Here is a 22,812-nt window from a genome sequence, read left to right on the forward strand (position 1 = left end):
ATTTTTAATCAAAAAGGGACCCCGAGGAGACTGAGAAATTATTTCCCTTTAAACAATAAAGTTCATGTTTAAAATGGGAGTGTTCTGCTGGAGGAGTCTGCAGAGCTCCAGATGGGCACCTAGGCTGCTCCCTGCCCACCTGGCATTGTTAACCACAGGGCTCATCTAGATGTGTCAGGGGCATTCTTGCCCTGACAATGTTCAAGATAAGAAAAGGTAAGAGAAATCAGAACCAAATGAGAAATTTGCTTTCTTTTCTAACTTTACATTTTTGGGCAATGTGAGAAAGATAAAATAGGCGGCAGAAAATTTATAAATAGAATCGCTAGGAGTACCACTAAATAATTTAATTCCAACTTCAATAGCTGTCCTTTCCCTCAGAGAAAAAGAGAAAAGCGAGGTGGAGGGGGAGATAGAGCTGCAGTCTGCACCGCGGGCAAATCTGCCATGAGTGGGAGTCAGCAGAACCCTGGGGGCCTTGGACAAGTGCAGGGCTTTTTGAACTGCTGTGTGATTAGTGTAGACACAGAAGCCATGTGGTCCCAGCAGGAAATTAATTACCTGTAGGAAGCCACCTCATGCTCCTGACCTAGTTCTTCACTGGCCTTGTGTTGGGCACTTCCCTCTCTATGAGCCCTCCAGATGGCACCCTGCAACTGTGCTTTCTCTGCACAGGTGCTCCTGAGGCACTCAGGACGCTCTGGAGAATTCTTAAAATGCTTCATTATTTGTCTTTACATCTAAACATCATGTCACAATCTTTCCAAATTCTTTCTACTGATCCTTTCTTGAGCTCTGCTTATGGCTACCCTGCAGGGACTTTAATCACAAGAACCCTTGCCAAACCCCACAGAGAATTGTGTGGTCTGGATTCTAGTAACCTCAGTGGCCATGTTTAATTGTGATTACAACTTGATTGGCTTTTTAATAATGACCACTTAAAAGGTTACAGTCCCCAGCTGATGCCTGTCAGGCATACAAATTTCAGAGAAATGTTATTATTTGGACTAACCCAGACAAAACACTTCCAACCAAACAGGACTTTGGGGAATGTTTGCTAACACTATTGGTCACAAATAGGGCGCTTCAGCGTCTCTTTTCTGCACTGTGGCTGAGATCTGAGCCAGGCTAAGAGGGATGTAAATATAATTCTGAGGGCTACAGCTTTGGGAAGTGGAAGCTCACCCCACCTCTGAGCTCTGTACTCTGGGTACTAGCTGCAGTAGGGTGCTGTAAAGGACAAGACTTGCCATCTTTCAAGAGAACACAGTCATTAAAATAAACCCTCCAACAGCAAGCCTCTCTCCGACAGCACTCTCCTTCTGGCCAGAGCCTGCTCAGCCGCCACTCTAATTGGACTTGAAGTGCTGCCTCCAGGAAAGTGACTCAAGAGCCAGCTGGAGAAGAATGCAAATGAGATGGTGGGGGAGGGAACCTAGCAGGGAGGAGGACAGAAAGAAAAACAAACCCGAGGAGGAGAGGGGAAAAGGGGGAGACCCACTGGAGAACAGCTTACACACGATATTTTTAAGGAATATGATAGGTTGTCGGACACATTGACACAACTGCTTCAATAAAGTCGTTGTCACAGACAGAAATGAAGGCAGCAAAAATGGACAAAGTTAAGACAAATTAATAGGAGCATTTAATTATGTCTGTTCTCACATGTGGCTACTAAAGGGACCATTCCCAAAGGAAGATTATTTCTGTATGGCCTAATAGGTTCACAGACATCATTTTGGGGGTGAAAATAACTAACTGCTGGATTATTATAAGCAAAGAGAATAGTTTCTGAAAGCCGGGCTTTTGTCAGCTGTTTGTGTTGTAAATGCGCTAGGGTGTGGGAGCATCTGGCAGTCAACACCCTGAACAGGCAGCCCAGGTCCTCTCCCAGACACACACTGACATTAGTATTTATCTTTATAAGCAAGGAGGATCTGGCAGACTAATATGAAGACTCCATTGGAGTAACTAATTAAATTAGTAAAGCTAACAGTTTTGAAAGGGTTTAAGAAATGGATTCACCCTTAACATATAAAAGAGAATCAACAGTTTCTGAATCTTCTAAGGAAACCGGGTGCTTAGACTGTTTTTTCTTTGCCTCTGATTACTGAAAGGTAATGGGGGAAAATCATATAGCTTGAGTAATTTTGAGGCTAATCACAGAGGTAAAGGGTATTGTATTTAGTGGAGAGTCCAATTAATCAGACCGTATCTGCCAGGCAGCCTGCTCATCTCACTGAGCAGACAGAGACGCTCTCTAGAAGACCACTGATGGGCTAGAGTTCTTCCAACATGCTGTTCCTTTCTGGCTGTTTGAAAAGGCAGCTCGTTGCTCCATCATTTTTAGCAAAATCAATCAGTTACTGTTATGGCTTTATTGGATGATAAGACAGGAAGGACTGAACTGCTGTTTTACTGTGGCATAAGACATCTGCCTTAATCCTGAAGGATCAAAGATGAGGGATGATAATTTTGTAAAAAAGAAAGAGCAAAAATAAAACTGTTAAAATATTTTAAAACTCTTCTGTGTAGCCAATTAATTTTAAGTGGCTTTTCTTTTCTCTTTTGCTGCATAAATAGCTAAGATACTGGCGTTTTAGATATTTTTTTTTTACATAATAGATTGACAGTGAGGCTCAAATCCTTGGAGCAATGCATCACCTTACCTGCGCAAAATCAGTAGCAAGTCGCATTTTTCCACCTTCACCAAGAGGTCTTACGAGACTGGCGTTGCGGATAAAAAGTTCAATGGCTCTTTGGGCAATAGCTTCAGTGTTGTCAAAGACAAAATCCAGACATTCAAAGTGCTTAAAGTAGTCATTCATAACTCTGGCAGTGAAGCCTTGTAGCTCTCTCATGTACAGAGAACAAGGAACATCAGGCTTTCCTGAGCTGGGTAATGACCTATAAAAGAAAAAAAAAGCCATTTTCAGCATTAATTCACAAAACTACAATCTTGTATATTTTCATCTCTGGTTATTATTTCAGTCCTGTGCAATTTTTCCCATTAATGGTATAAAGACACCGTTTTGCTTTGTTTTGTTTTGGTAAGTGCTAAAGAATGTAAAACAAAGCTTAAATTATATTCTCAACTTTGTGTTTAGAACCTATGAGGATTACTGAAGGAATTTCAGCAAACACTGACTTAAAAGATTATTAAGAATAAAAGACAGCTATCTGTCTTAGATGAATCACACTGGCCTTTCAAGGTTTAACCCAGCTCCCAGCTCGCTATCCACTTCCATGTTTTGCCCGGTAAGTAAATACGTCAATAACAGATTCTGAAACGACATTTTGCACTTTGCAAGGGCAGAAACTGCTTGGTGGCAAACTCTGCTCTCTCAGTTGATCACATCAGTCCAATGACAGCACCGTGACAGAGGGATCGGTTGTGTAACAATATGCAGCATGCAATTTTTTCCCTCCAGATGAGGATGTTTGGAAAGGCTTTAATTTGGAACCGCAGATGATACCAGCTGTGCTCCATGATATACTATTTATAACTTATAAATGTTTACAACTGCCCTTTAAAGAATATATTCAAAGAATATGAAATATTTATAGGGAGGAGTTAGACCAAAATTAGAAATCACCTGATCCTAGTTAATAGATGAGATCACTGACTACATAATGCTGAATCTTTTCCAAAAAGCAAAGGAGATGTTTCCAAATTCTGAGAATGATGCAGAGGAAATGGTGATGGTCTAGCGATGAACAACAGACAGGACTAAGGTCCTTGAGGAGAGGAACAAAGTGAACTTGACGACCTTCGAGCGAGGCAACGGTGGAACAGGGAAAACAGGCTTCCCTCCCACCATGAAGAGTGCACAACGTAGAAAAGACTTTCCTAATCCACCACAGCGTGTCCACGCTGAATCAGGCCAGGGTGGAAGGCTGCCTGAGCAGAGGAGTCCTGGTCAGTGATGGCAGTGCCACACGCGTTTGACTTTGTCAGACTCAGGTCACTACAGGGCCTACTTTTATTCAGGCACCAGTATAACGGGCTAAGTAGCAAAAAATAATGTATTTTCATATTTTTTTTACTTATTTACTGGATGAACAGTAAACACATATAATTGTGCTATATATTGATATACAGTAACATACGTATACAATGTGGAAAGATTAAAAAATCGAATAAACACATTAGTTACAGTAAATTCTTATTTATTCCTCCTATCCAGTTATCTTTATACCATTTGACCAATATCAATGTATTACCCCAACTTCCAAGCCCCAGTAATCACTATTCTACTGTCTAATTTTATCACTTCAGATAAATGAGAACATGAAGTATTTGGTTCCTGTCTGGCTTATTTTTATAAAGTATGTCTTCCAGGTTCATCTGTTTTATAGCAATCGGATTCTTAAAATATCTGTTTATATTTAGGTGCTCTGATAGCAGATGCACATATATTTTTTTAAATATTATATCCAGTTAAAGGATTGACCCCTTTAATCATTTTATAATGATCTCTGAGTCGCATTTTACAATTTTTGACTTAAAACCCATTTTAATTAACTACACCTGTCCCTGTTCTCTTCTGGTTTCCACTCTATAGACCATCTTCTTATCCTCTTCTCAGCTTACGTATGTTCCTAAAGCTGAGATGAGTCTCACATGAAGGCCAAATCCACTTGGCCTCTCAGATTTTTTCATACTTTATCCAAAACATCATAAAATCTCCATATTCTTCTGGAGGAGTGTGTTCATAGAGAGTAATATATTGGAACAAATTCCAGAAGCATGTGTTAGCGTAAGTGAAATTATACTTCAGATGAAATTGGAGTTACATATCAACAAATCTCATTGAGGATTAAAGTTTGATTTAAATTTACTAGAATACAAGTATACTTGGCTACTAAAGATCAGTTCTCCAAATCACTCTAAAGCCCTGAATAGCAGGTACTCGAAAAGCTGTGCAGACATTCCAGGGTCTTCCAAAGAGAACAGAGCTATGCAGAAGCTGAGGCTGAAGTGGGGATGAACACACATGACTGAGAATTAGGAGCTGTGTGTCTTCACATCACCAGCCCCACACACAGTCTTTGCTTAGGCCAGCGGTTCTCAACCTTCCTAATTCTGTGACCCTTTAACAAGCTCCCCATACGGTGGGGGCTCAAACCATAAAATTATTTTTGTTGCTACTTCATAACTAATTTTGATACTGTTATGAATTGCAATGTAAACATCTGTGTTTTCCGATTGTCTTAGCCTGTGAAATAATCATTTCAGCCTGCAGAACGGCCGTGACCCATATGTCGAGAACCATAGCCTTAGAAGGACTCAGTCATTCCTGCAAAGATCCAGGGCCCTTCTCTCACTGCCTCCTTTCCCTATGCAAACTTTCATTAGGTAGGCTCTCCTTACATAAGGCACTATTAGGACTCTAAGAGGAACAGGAGTCTTAGAGAGCTGAGAGAGAGCTTGCTCCCAAAGCCAGGGCAGGATTCAGATGAGTCCCCAAAAGGACTATCACGACTATGCTGGGGATCACACAGACAAAGCGGAGGACATCTGTGAGAAGGAAGGAAAGCTATCCAATCCTGAAGCACCGAGCTGAGTCCACAAACCTGTTCTGTCCCAACAAGAAGAGAGACGATGGAGACAAGAACAGAGAGGATGGTAATGACATGCACAATCAAGGAGGAGGCGAGGTGCTAAGCTAGCAGAAGGCCTGGCTGGCAGAGTGGAGAGTGGGAGGGATAGGGAATGGAACGTTAAGGCTGTGAACACTAGTAACAGTTCTGAGGAAACACTTTACCCAGAGAAATCTTCCTGATGCATGGTGATGATTATGGCCTCGACCGCATCTGCCACTGATGTCAGTAAGGGCTGGATGGCATTCCCCATAAGAGCATGAACCGTCTGACAAAGAGAAAAAAAGAAAAGGAGCAAAATCAGAGAAACCAACACAAAGCAATCCTAGGAATGAAGTGAGATTCATTTCTGACTCACAGTTTTCATAGTCTATCAGAGTCAGACTTACAGTCTAACTAACAGAAGTCTGCTTCTCCCCCAACCACTTTGAGCTATGACTCATAAAGCTTAAAATACGTGGACCACAGCATTGACACTTCCAACTCCCCCAAGCATCTCACTCTGTCAACAGGGTTAGTGGGTAAATGATCCCTCGGAGAACGTAAGCCACAACAGGGAGTGGACATGGTCCGTTTACAAAGTTCAGAGCAAACCAACACATTATTTTTTGGCTCTCAAAAAAGTGAAACAAGCAATTCCTTAAAATTCGGAACATCACCAGATTTTTTTCTTCTCACCAGAAAGAATAGGGTACGAACACAGGTGATTCCTACAGGGTGGAACAGACAGGCAATTCACAAGGTAGGTTTCTGTGAAGAATTCCATGGTAGTGATTTTCTACTGAAGGTTTGTACTCCTGGGAAAATCTGGCAGGGTTTGGAGACCAAGAAGCAGGGAGGAATGTGTGACCAGTATCACCAGCACACGACAGGGATGCTGCTACAGGTTAGACCACATGATACATGCTACAGGCTAGAGCACACACGAGAGAGCTGCGCGCCAGTGCACCCATGCTGCTTAGGTAGAAAAGTGTTGCACAATCACTGGTTAATCTGTGGAAGATCTGAGGGCTTAGTTGGGGGTTTTGGTTTTGGTGTACAAATATCAACCACAATCGTGTCAGCACCCCCAAACAAAAACTGCATGTATACTACACATGCTTCAGTGGTAATTAAAATCACTGATGATGGATGGTCATGGCTCGTAATAATTGAAGCCAATAAGAAAAGAGGAAGGGGGACACTTATTCATTAAGTTTCTAATGTCACCTGTAGGTCTTAATTTGTCAAGGTAATAAGCATAATATACACAGAGGTGTGTGTGACCCAGTCTTCAGTCTAGTGATGCAGATGAAACAGGATTGTAATGGGGTAATGGGAGCCTTCCAACAGCGTACAGTGGAATCACATGGGGACTTCCATGCCATGCTGAAAAAATATGAAAAATAAAAGGTGCTTGTTTGAATTGAACCTCTGAAAAATAGGGAAGAAACAGAAAGATGGAACTGGGAACACATGCCAAATGCTAAACCACCTGAGAGCTAACAGACACAGGACACACAGACTACAAGAGCCTGACAGTGTAAGAGATGCAGCTGGAGTGAGTTTGGGTGGATCAGGAAAAGATGCAGCCCAGTGATAAAACACAGTCAAGATTTAATTTAGAAAACAATCACACTGGATAGTAGCCTACGGGATTGGACGGAGGCAGGAACACAATCGTGAGGCTGCAGGAGATACTGATGACAAATGAACAAATTAGACACAGCAAGATGGGAGATGAAGTCAGCAGGGCTTGGTGGTTAGAAAGTATGAAGAGATTTAAGAGTACATGTACTTTTTCTTTAACAGTTAGTAACATCATTGACTCAAATAAAAGCAGAAGAAGTTGACTAAAGAAAAAGATAAATTCAGTTAGGGATAAGAATTAGAAATGCCTATTTGAAACCCAGCTATTAGGTAGGTACAAGATATTTAAATTTGTACCTCCTGAGATGTTTTGGTTAGATTTGCTAGTCACCAGTTTTTGAGACAGGAGAAACACCAAGAGAGTCAGTAAGCCCAGAGATCACTGCACAGATCAATGGCGAGTGGCATGTGCCCTTGGAGGAAGAGGAGAGACCTGATCAGACAGGTGATTTTACCTACAAATAAGTTATTGCTTCTCCAAAAAGTTTTTATTCTCTCCAATTTTCATTATATGTGAAATCATTTATAGAGAAGCTCAGGCATATTCAGAGGACTCTCCAAAGCCATGGGTGAACAAGTGGAGCAGCTGAGGCTCTTTATACATGTCTGCCCTATGAGCCTGGGCTGTATGCTGGGAAAAGAAAGCAAAGTGACCACAAAGTACAGGGGATAAAAGTGAAGATAGTCTATAAAAGGCATTTCTTACTCAGGGTAAGAAGGAACATCTAATACAAAACAAGAGTGCCTACTGCAGAACGTAGGAGATACAGCTCGGGCAGTTCTGAGAGCTGTGGAACTCCAGGGTAGACAGGCAGGCTCTTCAGTCTATGGCCTTGCTCCCAGAGGACCACGGTGAGGCCAGGGCAAGGGTCAGTGGTTAAAATCCAGGAGAAGACAGAAACTAGGTTTTACTTTCTGATCCTGATCCCTTTTTCTCATTCCTCATTCCCACTGGTCTCTGGCCTTCTCCCAAATGGTCTTCTGTAGCAATGCAATATCCTGAAAATCTCTTTTACATTTTAAGAGACTGAAATTTTTGTTGAACTTCACAACCAGAGTTAACAATAGACCTTGAAGTCACTTAAGACCACTCTCCTACTGTGTACTCAGCCTTTTAACCTTCCTTTGATAAAACAATGTGACAATCAACTTACATGCCTTGGATTTCCCATGTAATCAACTTTTACAATCTAAGCTAATGCATAGCTGAAATTATGTACTTTTCCACACACTTGACCCAGATAATGCAGTGTTACTATTTGCCAAAAACAACAAATATAGAAGTTGAAAGCAATTTACCAAAATTTACTATAAAGGTAAAAAGCAACCATTTACGATTATTGGTTGACAATTTTTTTGTTGTCTGGGTCAGTTGGAGCCAGTGACTTAAAACTTGTAAAACTCTGCTAATAATTTCTATAAAGGCCAGGTGGTGGTGGCTCATGTCTTTTATCCCAGCACTCCAGAGGCAGAGGCAGGTAAATCTCTGTGAGTTTGAGGCTAGCTTGGTCTACAAAACAAGTTCCAATATAGCCAGGGCTGTTACAAAGACAAATTCTGTCTTGACAAACCAAAACAAAGGAAAGGAAGGAAGGAAGATTCTATAAAGTACCCCATTCCCTATGTGGTGCTTCAATAAATACAGACTGAAGGCCTCTGTCACAGATACAGACACCTTTGACACACATACAGACAGAAAGACAAAACAGATAGACACACATAAGGTCAGACACATACAGAAACAGACACCACTCTCACACAGAGTCAGACATACAAAATGCACACATAGACACAGGGATAAACAGATTCACAAGACAGTCTTCAGGCAGGCACACATGGGACAGGCAGAAGACAGAGAGCATGAAGTGGAAAATTCAAGGATGAACTCCCTCTTGGTTAAATGACTCCAAGGGGAAATGATTTGATTTTTTTTTGTAATGTGAGAAAACACTAATATATAAAATCTCATACACACATATATATGTGTATATATATACACATATATACATGTGAATGATATTTATATATCTTAAATCTAGATTCTGCAGATGAGAAAAATGCTATGCTTTGTCTTTCTTACACCTCCACTATTCTCCTGTTCCTTTTGCACATCCCTTTAGATTCTCTTCTCACGTTAGGAGTCCATGTCTACTCTCATGTAATATATGTATGTATGTTTGACTCTAATTCCATATGCAAGAGAAAACATGCAATATTTGCTCAACTCTGGCTTATTTTCTTGACCTGATGTTTTCCAGTTCCACCCATTTTCCTGAAAATGTCAAACCATTCTTTTTCATGGCTGATAAGGCAGCATTTCTTTCTTCTCCCATCAGGATGGGCATCAATTCTGGTGCCACGTCTGGGTGATGGTGATGGTGCAGATATGAATGTGGATGCACACATCACTCTGGGGTTTACTACCTCACACTTGTTTGAGTATTTTGGTTTTTTTTTTTTTTTTTTTTTTTTTTTTTTTAGTTTTTCGTGACAGCTTTGAAGCCTGTCCTGGAACCAGCTCTGTAGACCAGGCTGACCTCGAGCTCACAGAGATCCACCTGCCTCTGCTTCCTGATTGAGTAGGAATGTGATAGTTGAGTGTAACATGAGGGCCTGCTTATTAGGGTTTCTGTCCTGCCCAGTTCCCACAGTCGGTAAGCCCCCAAAGAAAATCACACACAAGTCTACATAGGCTATAAACTGATCAGTCCATTAGCTCAGGCTTTGTATTAGCTCTTATAACTTATGTTAACCCATTATTCACATCTATGTTAGCTACATGGCTCAGTACCTTTCTCAGCGGGGCAGATCACATCCGGCTTCTTCCGTAATCTGGGTAGGACTGGGGAGGAATGGACTTCCTCCTTCCCAGAATACTCCTGTTCTCATTGCCCCACCTCTACTTCCTGTCCTACCTATACTTCCTGCCTGCCTACTGGCCAATTAGCATTTATTTAAAACATATCTGACAGAATATAGACAATTCTCCCGCACCAGTTGAGTTGTATGGTAGTTCCAGTGTCAGTTTTCTTGGGAACCTGCACATCAATCTCCATATGTGGCTATAAAGTTTACATTCATAACTGTAAGTGTGCGACAGTTAATCTGTTCCTAAATCCTCATTGGTATGAGTTGTCATTTCTCTTCATTGACTATTTTGATTGGAATAAGATGGAATAAAATGTAGGCCTAATTTGCATTTTCTGATGGCTAAGGATGTATATTTTTCATATAAGGATGGCTATTTATATTCTTTTAATTATTTGAAAATTTCATTCATACATATACTAAAGTTTAGTCATTTTCACACACACCTTCTTACCCTCACTTATTCCTTTTAGGGGATAATATCTGACTGCATTTTAGTTCTTCTTTTGAGAATTGTCTATTCAGTTCATTTCTTCTCAGAAAGAATTTGGTAGTGTCCTTTCAGCTTCTATTTTACAGAAAGTTTGAGGGCTGTTGATGTTAGATCTTTACAGATCTGATGAAATTCAGGTGTGAACCTGTAGCTCTTAGAGTTTCTTTGTTGGTAAACTATTACTGCTTCAATCTTGTTGATTGTTATGGACCTGTTTAAGTTATTTATATTCTTTTTACTTAATTTCAATAAGTTATATGTACCTACAAATTTATTAATTTCTCCTAGATTATTCTCCATTTTGGATTTTCAGAGTTCTCTAATGATACTTTGCATTTCATGAAATATTATTGTTTCTTTGTGGATTTTTTTTCTTGATGACCTATATCTATTGATGAAAAATTGTTTTAGGACCAATTATTTGACTTTTATGTCCCTAAGTATTTGTTATGAAGCTGAAAGTCCCAAGCTTTGGTGCATATGTTTACAATTGTTATATCTTATCAAGGCAGTATGGTTTTATTAATGTGCTATGGCCTTCTTTACCTTTTCAAATCTTGACTTGAAGTCTGTTATACCAAACAGAACCACTATGTCAGCTTACTTGACATACTATTGCTTTTATTTTTCAGTTTCTCTGTGTCATTGACAGGGAAGAGTGTTTCTGGGAGACAAATTATAATAATGCTGTTTTGAGACAGTCTCATATAGTACAGACTAGCTGAACTCCCTAGTTACTGAAGATGGCCTTAGATTTCTGTCTTCACCTCATAAGTGCTAAGTGATAGGCACTAAAATGAAATTTGGATCAACCTAGACTCCTAGGGTGTGAGAAGGGTATTATGGGAAGGAGAAAGCTGGGAGGTGGGGGATGTCTAATTGTACGTTTAAATTCAGCACTAGTCTCCATCTGACTCACAAGCCCCATTCATGCAAAATAAATATGTCTTGCCGATACTATTTTAAGAAGTGAACTATTAAGTATAATCTCAGAACTTGGGAGATGACAGCAAGAGGACCAGCAGCTGCAGGCTATCTTGGATACACAGAAAATTCAAAGCCAACCTGGGCTACATGAGACCTTGTGTTCATGGAAAAGAAGTGAGCTGAATGTGGGCATGGTTGTGAATCATGGCAGGTGTGATAGTGTACAATCTGAGTATGACCATATTAATTTCACATTAAGGCAAAATCATAAATACTCTTAGAAGAAATATTTTAAAATTTTGTGTTTATGCAATAGTATTCAAGGTACAAAATACATTCAAAATTAATGCAAAAACAAAAACCTAGGAAATTTTATGAAACCTTAAGGAAACTGATGATCTGAAATGACATAGACTCCAAAATTATGAGGAAATATCCTCTGTGAGATAAAGCAAATAATAATAATAATAATGAATAATGATAAAAATACTACTCATGCTCTGTTTGGCCACTAAAGGCTCTGTACACAGCTCCGCCCATTGCAGTTTTCTCTTTCCTCTCAAGAGGCTGGCAGGCCTTTTGGCCTCTCTCTTCTCTCCGCTGCTCCTGTCCCTAGAGGCTGGTCTCCTCCTTCCCCTTCCCCGCCTTCCCATTCCCTGTCATGAAATGAAAACCCTCTTTGTGAGCTTGGTCTGCATGGCCAGTCTGCCTCTCACCCGCCTGGGGGATCCTAGGGTCTGCCACAGCCCATCTAGCGCCTATCATTTGAATGACACTACACTTAACAAATAAATTACTAACATGAACACAGAGTTCATTTATAAATAAACCACATTCCAAGTTAGAAAACCTACATTTAATTTGATCCCTCCACCCATTCAAAATACAACACACAGAGACGCGTAAACTCTAAGTCAGAAAACAAGACTCAAGACCAACTAAATTTCAAAGAATATGCTAGAGCTGCTCTTCCAGAAGACCTCAGTCTGACTCCCAGCACTCACATGGCAGCTCACAACTGTCTGTAACCCGAGTTCTGGAGGACCTCACAACCTCTTCTGGGCTCCATGAGCACTGCATGATTTTTTGGTAATTTAAAAGATTAATAAAGTTGGTAAAACCCCAACTAGATTAGTAATAAAAGAGAATGCATATCAACAATATAAAAGTAAAAGAGAGGCTGTCATTAAGAGTCCTACAATATTAAAGGACAGCAAGTGACTCTTAGGCACATTTTGCGGACAAGTTAGATGATGTAGATGCATAGATAAATTCCTGGCAAGTCAAAGTTCAAAACTCATTCCAAGGTAAATAAATAACCCAAATAGTCATTTATCTACTAAACGGATAAACCTGTAGTCATAAACCTTCCTACAAAGAAAAGTACACCTCAGATGGCTTCAATAATGAAACTATTATTGGAATAAAAGGTCACACAATATAAAAGCCTTTTAAGTATTTACTGAGACCAATATTAAGTTGATAAAAGAATAAGGTAATGATAAAGAAAATTATATAATACCATCCTTTATGGACAGAGATATAAGCATTCAACAAAAATCAGGTAAACCAAACCCAGGAACACATAACAAGGATAATACATTAAGACAAGTGTTTTACATGAGGTTTAGAGTAAATTACTGTAATGAATTTTATTAATAGAATAAAGGGACAAAACTGCACTATTAATTTAATTGTTTAAGAAAAGATTATTTAAAAGTCCCAGTAAAGTAGGAATATATGAGAATTTGTTCATTTGGCAAAGGCCATCTATGAAAAACTGTAAAGTAGCATCATGACATTACAAATCTTACAGCTATTACTACACTAAAAATAGTAAAATGAATCTTTTAGGTCAGGAATCAATTAGGGGAGCCCAGTTCTATTCAGTACATGATTAGTGGTCATACCTAGAGAACTAGGGTGTGGGAAACAGCAGAATTACCAAAAAGGAAGAAATAAAACTCTTTTCATAACTGGGTGAGGCTTCCACATAGGACAATAAGAAAGAAGGCAACAGAAAGCATATTGGGGACTGCCAGCGTATCAAAGACAGACATGGATAAATAATTACCAAAGAAAACAAAAGGAGATCATGCTATATTCCATATGCTCTCTACAAACTAAGGAAGTATGTTATACATTTTAAAAAGGATTTTCCTAAAAATAGCTATGATTATAAAAATATCAGAGCCTCAACAATCTGGAATAGTCTCTTAGAGAACATCAAACCCACACAAAAGAGATGTGAAGCACTGCCATATATAAACCCAGCAACATAGTCACTATCTACACTATGAGGCAAACTCACTAAAAATAGATCAGAATAATTGTGCCAAAGTGATTTAATGTTATTTAGCCCTGTGCTTGTTAGAATGCAGTGACTCTGTGTTTATTAAAAAAATGTTACTTACACACACCTTTAATCCAGCACTTGGGAGGCAGAAGCAGGTGGATCTCTGAGTTTGAGGCCCGCCTGGTCTACAGAGTAAGTGCCAGGACAGGCTCTAAAGAAGGTATGTCTCCAAAAACAAAACAAAATGTTAGCTAGCTCTCATGAGAAGATACAGGATGGTGTGCTGAAGAGAAATGACAATCATCTGTTCCCTGCTGGCATCCAAGAATTATGTTTGACAGTCAATAATTTTAAAAATTTTTACTAAAAATAATTGCTTTACTATGGCAGTTTCCACAATATTTAGTAATGAGATAAACATCATGGGAATAGGAGGACAGAAAAATATGCAGGTGTCTTCTCTCATTCTCAACACATCACATCTGTGCACACATGAATGTATGTCAGTACACTACTACTACCTATTTGGCCCTAAGAATCTATGAACTATATGTGGTTTCCAAATTTTCCCTTTCCTTTAAGACTTGTGACACATTTTCCCAATGTTCTTCTTTATTCAACTCCTCTTTGAATGCATTTGTCCTGATGTCTATTTGCAGACTTTCATCTCTTCATCATTTTTTAAACTCTTTCTTCATGATCTAAATCCAATCTAACATTTTATATCTATATATTTATATCTGTAATATTTTATAAATCTGTTAACTAAGGCAAGGAAAGCATATTAATATGACTAAGATCATAGCCCATTAGATAGCTGAGATGGGGTGCACAGGTTGTTTGGTTTCAGAGTCTGTTAACAGGGCATCAGTTAGTAATTATGACATAATGAATGAGTCAAGATGGCAAAGTACACCTTCTGGGCTACAAAGATCTGTGTTTAACAGGTCTATGACTCTGATTTTTGTTTGTTTCTAATACAAAATGGGTAAAATTTATTTATTTTTTCAAGGCAGGATTTCTCTGTAGCTTTGGAGCCTGTCCTGGAACAAGCTGGTCTCGAACTCACAGAGATCCACCTGCCTCTGCCTCCCGAAAGATGGCATTATAGGTGTGCTCAACCACCACCCGGCCAAAATGGGTATAATATTATATAATTTGAAGGTGACCGTATTATTTTTTTTAAAGATTTATTTATTATGTATACGTAATAAATACAGTGTTCTGTCTGCATGTTTGCCTGCAGGCTAGAAGAGGGCACCAGCTCTCATTACAGATGGTTGTAAGCCACCATGTGGTTGCTGGGAATTGAACTCAGGACCTCTGGAAGAGCAGCCAACACTCTTAACTGCTGGGCCATCTTTCCAGCCCCCATGACCGTATTATTTAAGTGCTTGTCTGTACATGTGTCTGGCAAGTCTATTACTGTCATAAAAATGGTGATTTTGATTGATTTTAAAGAGTTTTCTACTCTATGTACTTAAACCTCTGAATCTCACACAGAAATTAATGTCTACTAACCTTCTTTAAAGCTAGCCCTGGTGGCACACACCTTTAGTCTTGGCACTGGGAGGAGTTCAAAGCCGGCCTGATCTACACTGTGATGCCAAGGACAGCCAGAACTACACAGTAAGACACTATTTCAAAATAAAAAGAATCCCTAACTCCCCAAGTACTAGAAAAGAGTTATTTTCTCTTGGTATGTGTTAAAATAAAAATATACCCTAACTTTAAATTTTCCTACAAAAGCAGGATTTCTAAGTCTTGGTATTCCTGACATTTGGGACTGGATCTGGGTTGTGGGAACAAAAGAACACATTTCTTTTTTTTGAATTCTGGGAAAAAACAAACACATATGTATCTCTTCTCCAGAATAATTAACAAGTGCTACGTTGGATATATATAGATCATATTGAATTATTCCGAAATTATCTTCTATTCAGACAAATAACTTTAAAACCACTTTGATATCTATAAAGTTAGATTAAATCTACTGACCTTTAGGGCTGACACTATAGTTTGCTCGGCTGCTGACGGGAAGGCACTCTGACTGGCAACCACCTACAACAGTTTTGATGCAGTTACAATTTTATTTAAGTCATTTATTTTTGTAAACACTAATTTTGACTTTAATATGACAAAACTTCCCAGAAGATACATTAAAATTTTAGTACTATTTTGTAATAATAATAATAATAATAATAATAATATCTCATACTTACTTTAAAAATGAATTCATTGAAAACTTTCATGTACAAAGCAGACATTTCATAGGGGGATCATAGGTATTCACTTTTACTGATAAGATAAAGGTCACAAGAGGGGTATATTTACTTATTTCTTTAAAAATATTCACTTTTCTTTAGGTTACTGTTTACACATATAAAATTCAGATGTTTGCATTTCCAGAAATCAATATAAATATCAATAAGGACATTTAAATTAGGTTGACTAGAACCATACTAACGGCCTCTGGTACAACAGAGAAATGACTAAAGGAAGTGGGATGTGGACCCTGGAACGTATCTTCTCATCTTATGTTTCTAAAGCCTACTGTTAATTCTTTAGAATATCTTTCATTTAATATATGAAATACATGTTTTAGAAGTACAAACAGATAAAAGAACTTTAAAAAAAAAAACACCCAAAAATATAAGATTGCACATGAAAATCAATGCTAAAGAGCTTGTTTCTATGCTGTTGCTGTGGTTCTTCCTTTTCTCTCTTGTTCTGTTTGTTGAAAGGGTCTTGCTATGTAGCTCACACTGCCTACTTCCTGATGCTTCAGCCTTAGCCACCAAGGGCTTAGTATATGCATACGCGATTATACGCACACGCCTCCAAACCTGGCTTAGAGGTTCAGCATCCCTTGGGTCTTCTAAATATTAATCTTTGAAAAATAAAGATAAAGGTTACCTTCGTGACTGCTTGGTGCAACTTAAAGAGGGAATTCACCACGCCTACATTTCTCTTCTGTCCTTCAGTGAGAGGCCCAATCACCTGGCTTGCATCTCCTTGAGTAGAGAGCTGTAAGAATTCAACATATAAAGACATACTAAGATGACAGAATGTATCTTTATTTTTTTTAACTAGGAGGACATGCATATCCTGCTGACAGAGAGACTGTTCAATGGAAGCATTCAGGTCACATTAAATAAAACTTTGAACTTCAGGTACAAGAAATCTCCATAAAGACAACACCTGAATGTTTACTTCAATTAGTCTTCTGAAGACCATCTCTTTTAAGACTCATGGTTGATGGACCCTTGAGGCGTGCGTGCTTCAAATGCCCTCCCTGCACCCTGCGTGCCTTGTCATCTGACACACTTTAGAGTCACCTCAATAACACTGACAACTGTCAATATGCTTTTCTGAATTCAAACACTTAAGTAACAATTTTAAAAGTAAGGAGAGACAGGAGAAAAACCTTTTATATACATTTCACAGTCATCTTAATACTCCATGGAAATGAGTTAGAAAGAAATAATAATCATCTTATTCTTCATAGCCTTTTAAAAAGAAATTGCCCATGATTATATTATATGTGATCGGGTGATAAAAATAATATTAAAGTTTCCCCTTCCTGATATTTACTTCTAAATACATAGTTTTAGGGGAAAAGATATGGACTACCTTATTAGATTAATCTCTGTCAGTTACAGTTTAGGACTAAGAAAAAAAAAATGCACCAACCATTCTCACGCTGATCCCATTAAAACTGAATTCTCTATAACACTATTATCCAAGGCAAACCTGACCAGGACATAACACAGCTTACTGCAGAGATGGCACAGACCTCTAGTATATGGAACCCAGGCTTCTTAGGAGACAGAGCACTATAATCTAAATGAACCACAAGAAAGCAAATGCTACTTTTTCCTTATCATTTCTTTTGATAAATATTCATATATATATATATATGTATATATATACACACACACTCAATATTAAATTCAACTTCTACTTTTTCAATTTCAATTTGTAATAAAACAGAATTTTAAAAAGCTTTAGCAATTTTAATTTTTAAAAAGGCAACGCTACTTTGTTAAAGTTGTAACCCATCAAACAAGTTATGAAGTCAACCTAAGACCTCTTGACACCAGGTTAAAGAATTCATTTATTTTGACTTACAGCAAGGGCATATTTCTAACCTGAAAACAGATTGTGTTCTAAAACAGTCACGTGAAGTTAAGTATGTTAAGTATGTGAAGTGGGGGAGGGAGAATCCTCTTTTCCTATAGTAACTATGTCAGAAAACTATCAGCACTCAGAAGAGTAAAAAAATCCCAGTCTAAAGCACCAGTCTTGCCAGAGAGGGCTCAGTGCAGTGCAGGTGGGGAATGGTCCTGGGAGGACACCTGGGAAGTGGAATGGCAAGAGCAAAGTTGGGGGAAGGAGCTTATGCTAAATAGGAATCTCACTAAAATGGGTATGTAAGTCACAAGCTTCAGGGCACAGTGGTACATGCTTACAGTCTCAGCTTGGGTGCTAAGGCAGGGGGAGGACTTCTGCTCAGGAGCAAAAGGCCAGCAGAACTTGTCTGAAAAAAGAAAAGTGATGACCTGGAGTTGCACAATCTTTAAAATCGAATCTCTCTGTACTCTCAGATTCACTGCCAGATCATTGTGGCACTCCTTTCATTAATGAGGGTTGGTCATTTTGTAAAGTTTCGTAGCTATAGAAGCCCACTTCAAATCCACTAGGAAGCTATACAGAATAATACACAATCACACGTTGGCCAGGGTCTGGAGAAAATGAATGCTCAAAATTGCTCATGGGGTATAAAATAGAGTAACCAATTTGGGAATATTCTAGCAGTTTCTCAAAAGTGAATACAAATCTAACGTTGTAACCTGGTCATTAAACCCTAGTTACATACAAGAGAAATTAACATGTATATTCTTTCAGATGTATGCACACAATCACATGTTCATAGGAATTTCATTCATAAAATAATCTAAAGAAAAACAATCAAATATCAACCAATGTATAAATAAAGTGAATATGCAGACAATCAACATTATTTGACAACAGAAAAGGAACAAAGTTCGGATACACGGCTTATCATGGAGGAATCCTGAAAACATTTTAAGTGGGAGAAGCCACTCACAATATATCATATAATAAATGATTATATACATAGGAAAAATCCACAAAAATGAGATTGTTAGTTGCACTGAAGTGAGGGATAAGTGGGCATAAGCACTTTTTATGGGGTGAACCAGGGTGTGAATATACTGAAAGCCACCAAACTGGACACTGGAATTGCTTAGTCAAATGGCCTAAAGCATATCTTAATCTGCTGGCCTGTCATGGGTACCCTGTCCCTTTAAGAGACAAGCCCTGCTCACCTCCACCTCCTCTCCAGCCCACAAGCTTGTTCTGCCCCACCCCTCTCTCTGTCCTTCAGCTTTGGTTTCTCTCTCTTCTCCCCCACTTCTCCCATTCCACCCTTTCCCCTCCAGAACCCACTAAATAAACTCTATACCCTAGCTCTCTCTGCGTGGTGTATCTACTTATCTGTCTGTCTCTCACCCAAGGAGATCTGCCAAGGTCTAGGGTGCCCCTCGTGGCACAAGCCCTATTATCATTCCTCTTTAGGAATGATAACAAAGGTCACTGTGTCCTCTGGCTCTGGGCTATCCCTTCACAACTTTCCTACTCTTCACCTCTTCCTCACTGTCCCAGTGTCCACAAGGATGACCCCAGATAAGACTCTTAGCAATAGTAGACAGGGTGCCTAAAGTGCTCTGCCCCTGTAATCAGATTAGTGACTACCCTAATTGTCATCATAGAACCTACATCTAGTAACTGATGGAAGCAGACACATAATCCACAGTCAAGCACTGGGCTCAGCTCTCAGAGTTCAGTTGAAGAGAGGGAGAATCATATGAGCAAGGGGTAGAGTCAAGAACATGATTGTTAAAATAACAGAGACAGCTGACCAGAGCTAGTGGGGGCTCACAGACTCTGGAATGAAAACTGGGGAACCTTTCTGGGATCAAACTAAGCACTCTGAATGCGGGTGAGAGTTATGTGGCTTGATCTGTTGCAGGGAGGCCTGGTAGTGGGACCAGGACTTATCCTGGGTGCATGAACTGGCTTTTTGGAGCCCATTCTCTATGTGGGATACCTTGCTCAGACTTGATATAGGAAGGGCTTGGTTCCGCTTCAACTTGATATGCCCAGATCTTGTTGACTCCCCAAGGGAGGTCTTATCCCCTTTGAGTGAATGGGGGGTGGAATAGCTGAAAGTGGGGGGATGGCAAGAGAAGAGGAGGGAGGGAGAACTGGGGCTGATATGTAAAATGAAAAAAATTATTTAATTAAAAATATTAGTAATAAAAAATATTGGAGCAATCTCATATTAGTACCTTAATGGCACACCTGAAAGCTGTAGAACAAAAAGAAAAAAAATCACACAAAAGAAGAAGTTAGACAGTGAGAAATAAACTCAGGGCTCAAATCAACAAAACAGAAAGAACAACAACACTACAAAGAATCAATGAAACAAAAAGTTGGTTCTTTGAGAAAAATCAGTAAGATTGACAAATCCTTATGCAAATTAACAGGAGGAGAGAGAAGACTCAAATTATACAGTTAGAGATGAAAAGGGGGCCATAACAACAGACACCAAGGAAATTCAGAGAAGCAGAAAGACATACTTCAAAACCCTGTACTCTATCAAATTGAAAAATATAAAGGAAGTTAATAATTTTCTCTATACATATCACTTACCAAAGTTAAATAAAAACCAGATAGGCAATTTAATTGGATATATAACCCCCAGTGAAATAGAAGCACATATTAAGAGTCTCCCAGTCAAAATAAGGCCAGGGCCAGATGATTTTAGTGCAGAATTATACTAGATTTTAAAGAAGACTTAATGCAAATAAATATTCCTTAAATTATTCCCAAAAGTAGAAACAGAAGGCACGTGTTCAGTTCATTTTATGAGGCCACAGTTACCATGATATCCAAGCCACAAAAAGAATCAACAAAGAAAGAGAATTACAGAACAGTTTCCCTTATGAACAGATCCAAAAATTCTCAATAAAATATTTACAAACCAAATCCAAGAATATATAAAAAAGATCATCCACCATGATCAAATAGACTTTATCTTAGAGATACAGGCATGGTATAACATACACAAATTGATAAATGTAATCTACACTATAAACAGTTGGAAGAAAAAAAAAAACACATGCTCATTTCATTAGATGCAGAAAAGGTCTGTGACAAAATCTAACACCTCTTCATGATGAAAGTCCTGGAGAGAATAGGGATACAAGCAGCATACCTCAGTATAATAAAGACAGTTTAAAGAAAGCTTATGGCAACATCAACTTAAATAGAAAGAAACTCAAAGCAATTCTACTAGCATCAGGAACAAGATAAGGTTGTCCACTCTTTCTTGTAGTATTAGGGCCTGCTTGCGGGGCTTTCTATCCCGCCCAGTTCCCACAGTCTTTCGGCCCCAAAGAAATCACACAGAGAATCTGCATTACTTATAAACAGATTGGCCCATTAGCTCAGGCTTCTTATTAGCTCTTGTAGCTTGTATTAACCCATTGTTCGTATCTATGTTAGCCACATGGCTCAGTACCTTTTTCAGTGGGGCAGGTCATATCCTGCTTCTTCAGTGATCTGGGCAGGACTCCAGAGGGAACTTCCGGCTTCCCAGAATTCTCCTGTTCTCATCACCCCGCCTCTACTTCCTGTCTAGTTGACCTGCTTATACTTCCTGCCTGGCCAATCAGCATTCATTTAAAACATGATTGACAGAATACAGACAATTCTCCCACACCACTCTCTATACATAACCACATGGTATTTAGCTTGAACAATAATGAAACAGAAGGAGATCAAAGGGATACAAATTGGAAAGGAAGAAGTCAAAGTATCACTACTTGCAGATGTTCTGATAGTATACATAAGTAACCCCAAAGGTTCCTCTTATAGCTAATAAACACTTTCAGCAAAGTAGCTGGGTACAAAACTAATTCACAAAAAAAATCAGTAGTCCTCTGATATACAAGTGACAAATGGACTGAGAAAGAAATCATGGGAACAACATTTTTAATAGGCCACAAATAATATAAAATATTTTGGGGTAACTCTAGCCAAGCAAATGAAAGACTTATATGATAAAAATTGCAAGACACTGAAGAAAGAGATTCAAGAATGTATCAGAAGATGGAATCATCTCCCAAGGTCATGGATCAGTGGATTAACACAGTAAAAATGACTTTCTTCTTCTTTTTTTTACAAAAAGGAATCTACAGACCCATTCAAGAACTTCCCAACCATTTTTGACAAAGCCCTCCATCATGACTTGTGAGACTAATGAATCTCACACCCTGAGGTAAGCTTCCTTCAGTATGTGAATGATCTCTTGACCACTTCCAAGAAGGAGGACTCTTGCTTATAGGCAACTAGAGACTTACTAAAGGCCTTAGATCAGCTGGGATATATGGTATCAGCTAAGTAGGCCCAGATCTGTGTGTCAAAAGTCAAGTACCTGGGATATATTCTAACAGAAGCTAAAAGACAGCTGTCACCTGCCTGAAAACAGACTATCCTATATATCCCAGCCCCTAAGATTGGGAGGTAGATCTGAGAATTTCTACCAGCTGTGGATACTGGGATTTGCTGAAATGGCCAAATCCCTATATGAGGCTGCTCGTGGGAATGAGGAGTCCTTCCTCTGGAGTGAGACTCAAGAAAGGGCCTTCAAAACCATAAAGGAAGCTCTGGTAACGGCCCCTACTCCAGTTCTACCAGACATAAACAGGCCTTTCTGGCTATCCAGAGATGAAAGAGCCAGTGTGGCTAAGGGGGAGTCCTGACTCAGTACCGTGGACCCTGGAAGCGGTCGGTGGCGTATTTATCCAAGCAACTGGACCACGTAGTCTCTGGGTGGCCCAGTTGTCTCCATATTGTCATAGTTACAGTCTTCTTGGTCAAGGATGCTGACAAGTTGACTCTGGGG

General features: G+C 39.1%; 1 protein-coding gene across 1 annotated transcript in view; it reads right to left on the bottom strand.

Moving 5' to 3' along the window:
* The window catches only part of Cog5 (component of oligomeric golgi complex 5), a 266,865-nt gene that overhangs the window by 23,093 nt on the left and 220,960 nt on the right, over nt 1-22,812 (bottom strand). Inside the window, exons 15-18 of the mRNA XM_048415841.3 lie at nt 16,734-16,844; nt 15,816-15,878; nt 5,769-5,872; nt 2,670-2,907 (exon numbers count right to left, since the gene is read on the bottom strand). Of these exons, the coding sequence (XP_048271798.2) occupies nt 2,670-2,907; nt 5,769-5,872; nt 15,816-15,878; nt 16,734-16,844 (516 nt within the window). The remainder of the gene's footprint in view (nt 1-2,669; nt 2,908-5,768; nt 5,873-15,815; nt 15,879-16,733; nt 16,845-22,812) is intronic.

Source organism: Myodes glareolus, chromosome 11 (assembly GCF_982192425.1).
Source record: "Myodes glareolus chromosome 11, mMyoGla1.1, whole genome shotgun sequence".
Lineage (NCBI taxonomy): Eukaryota > Metazoa > Chordata > Mammalia > Rodentia > Cricetidae > Myodes > Myodes glareolus.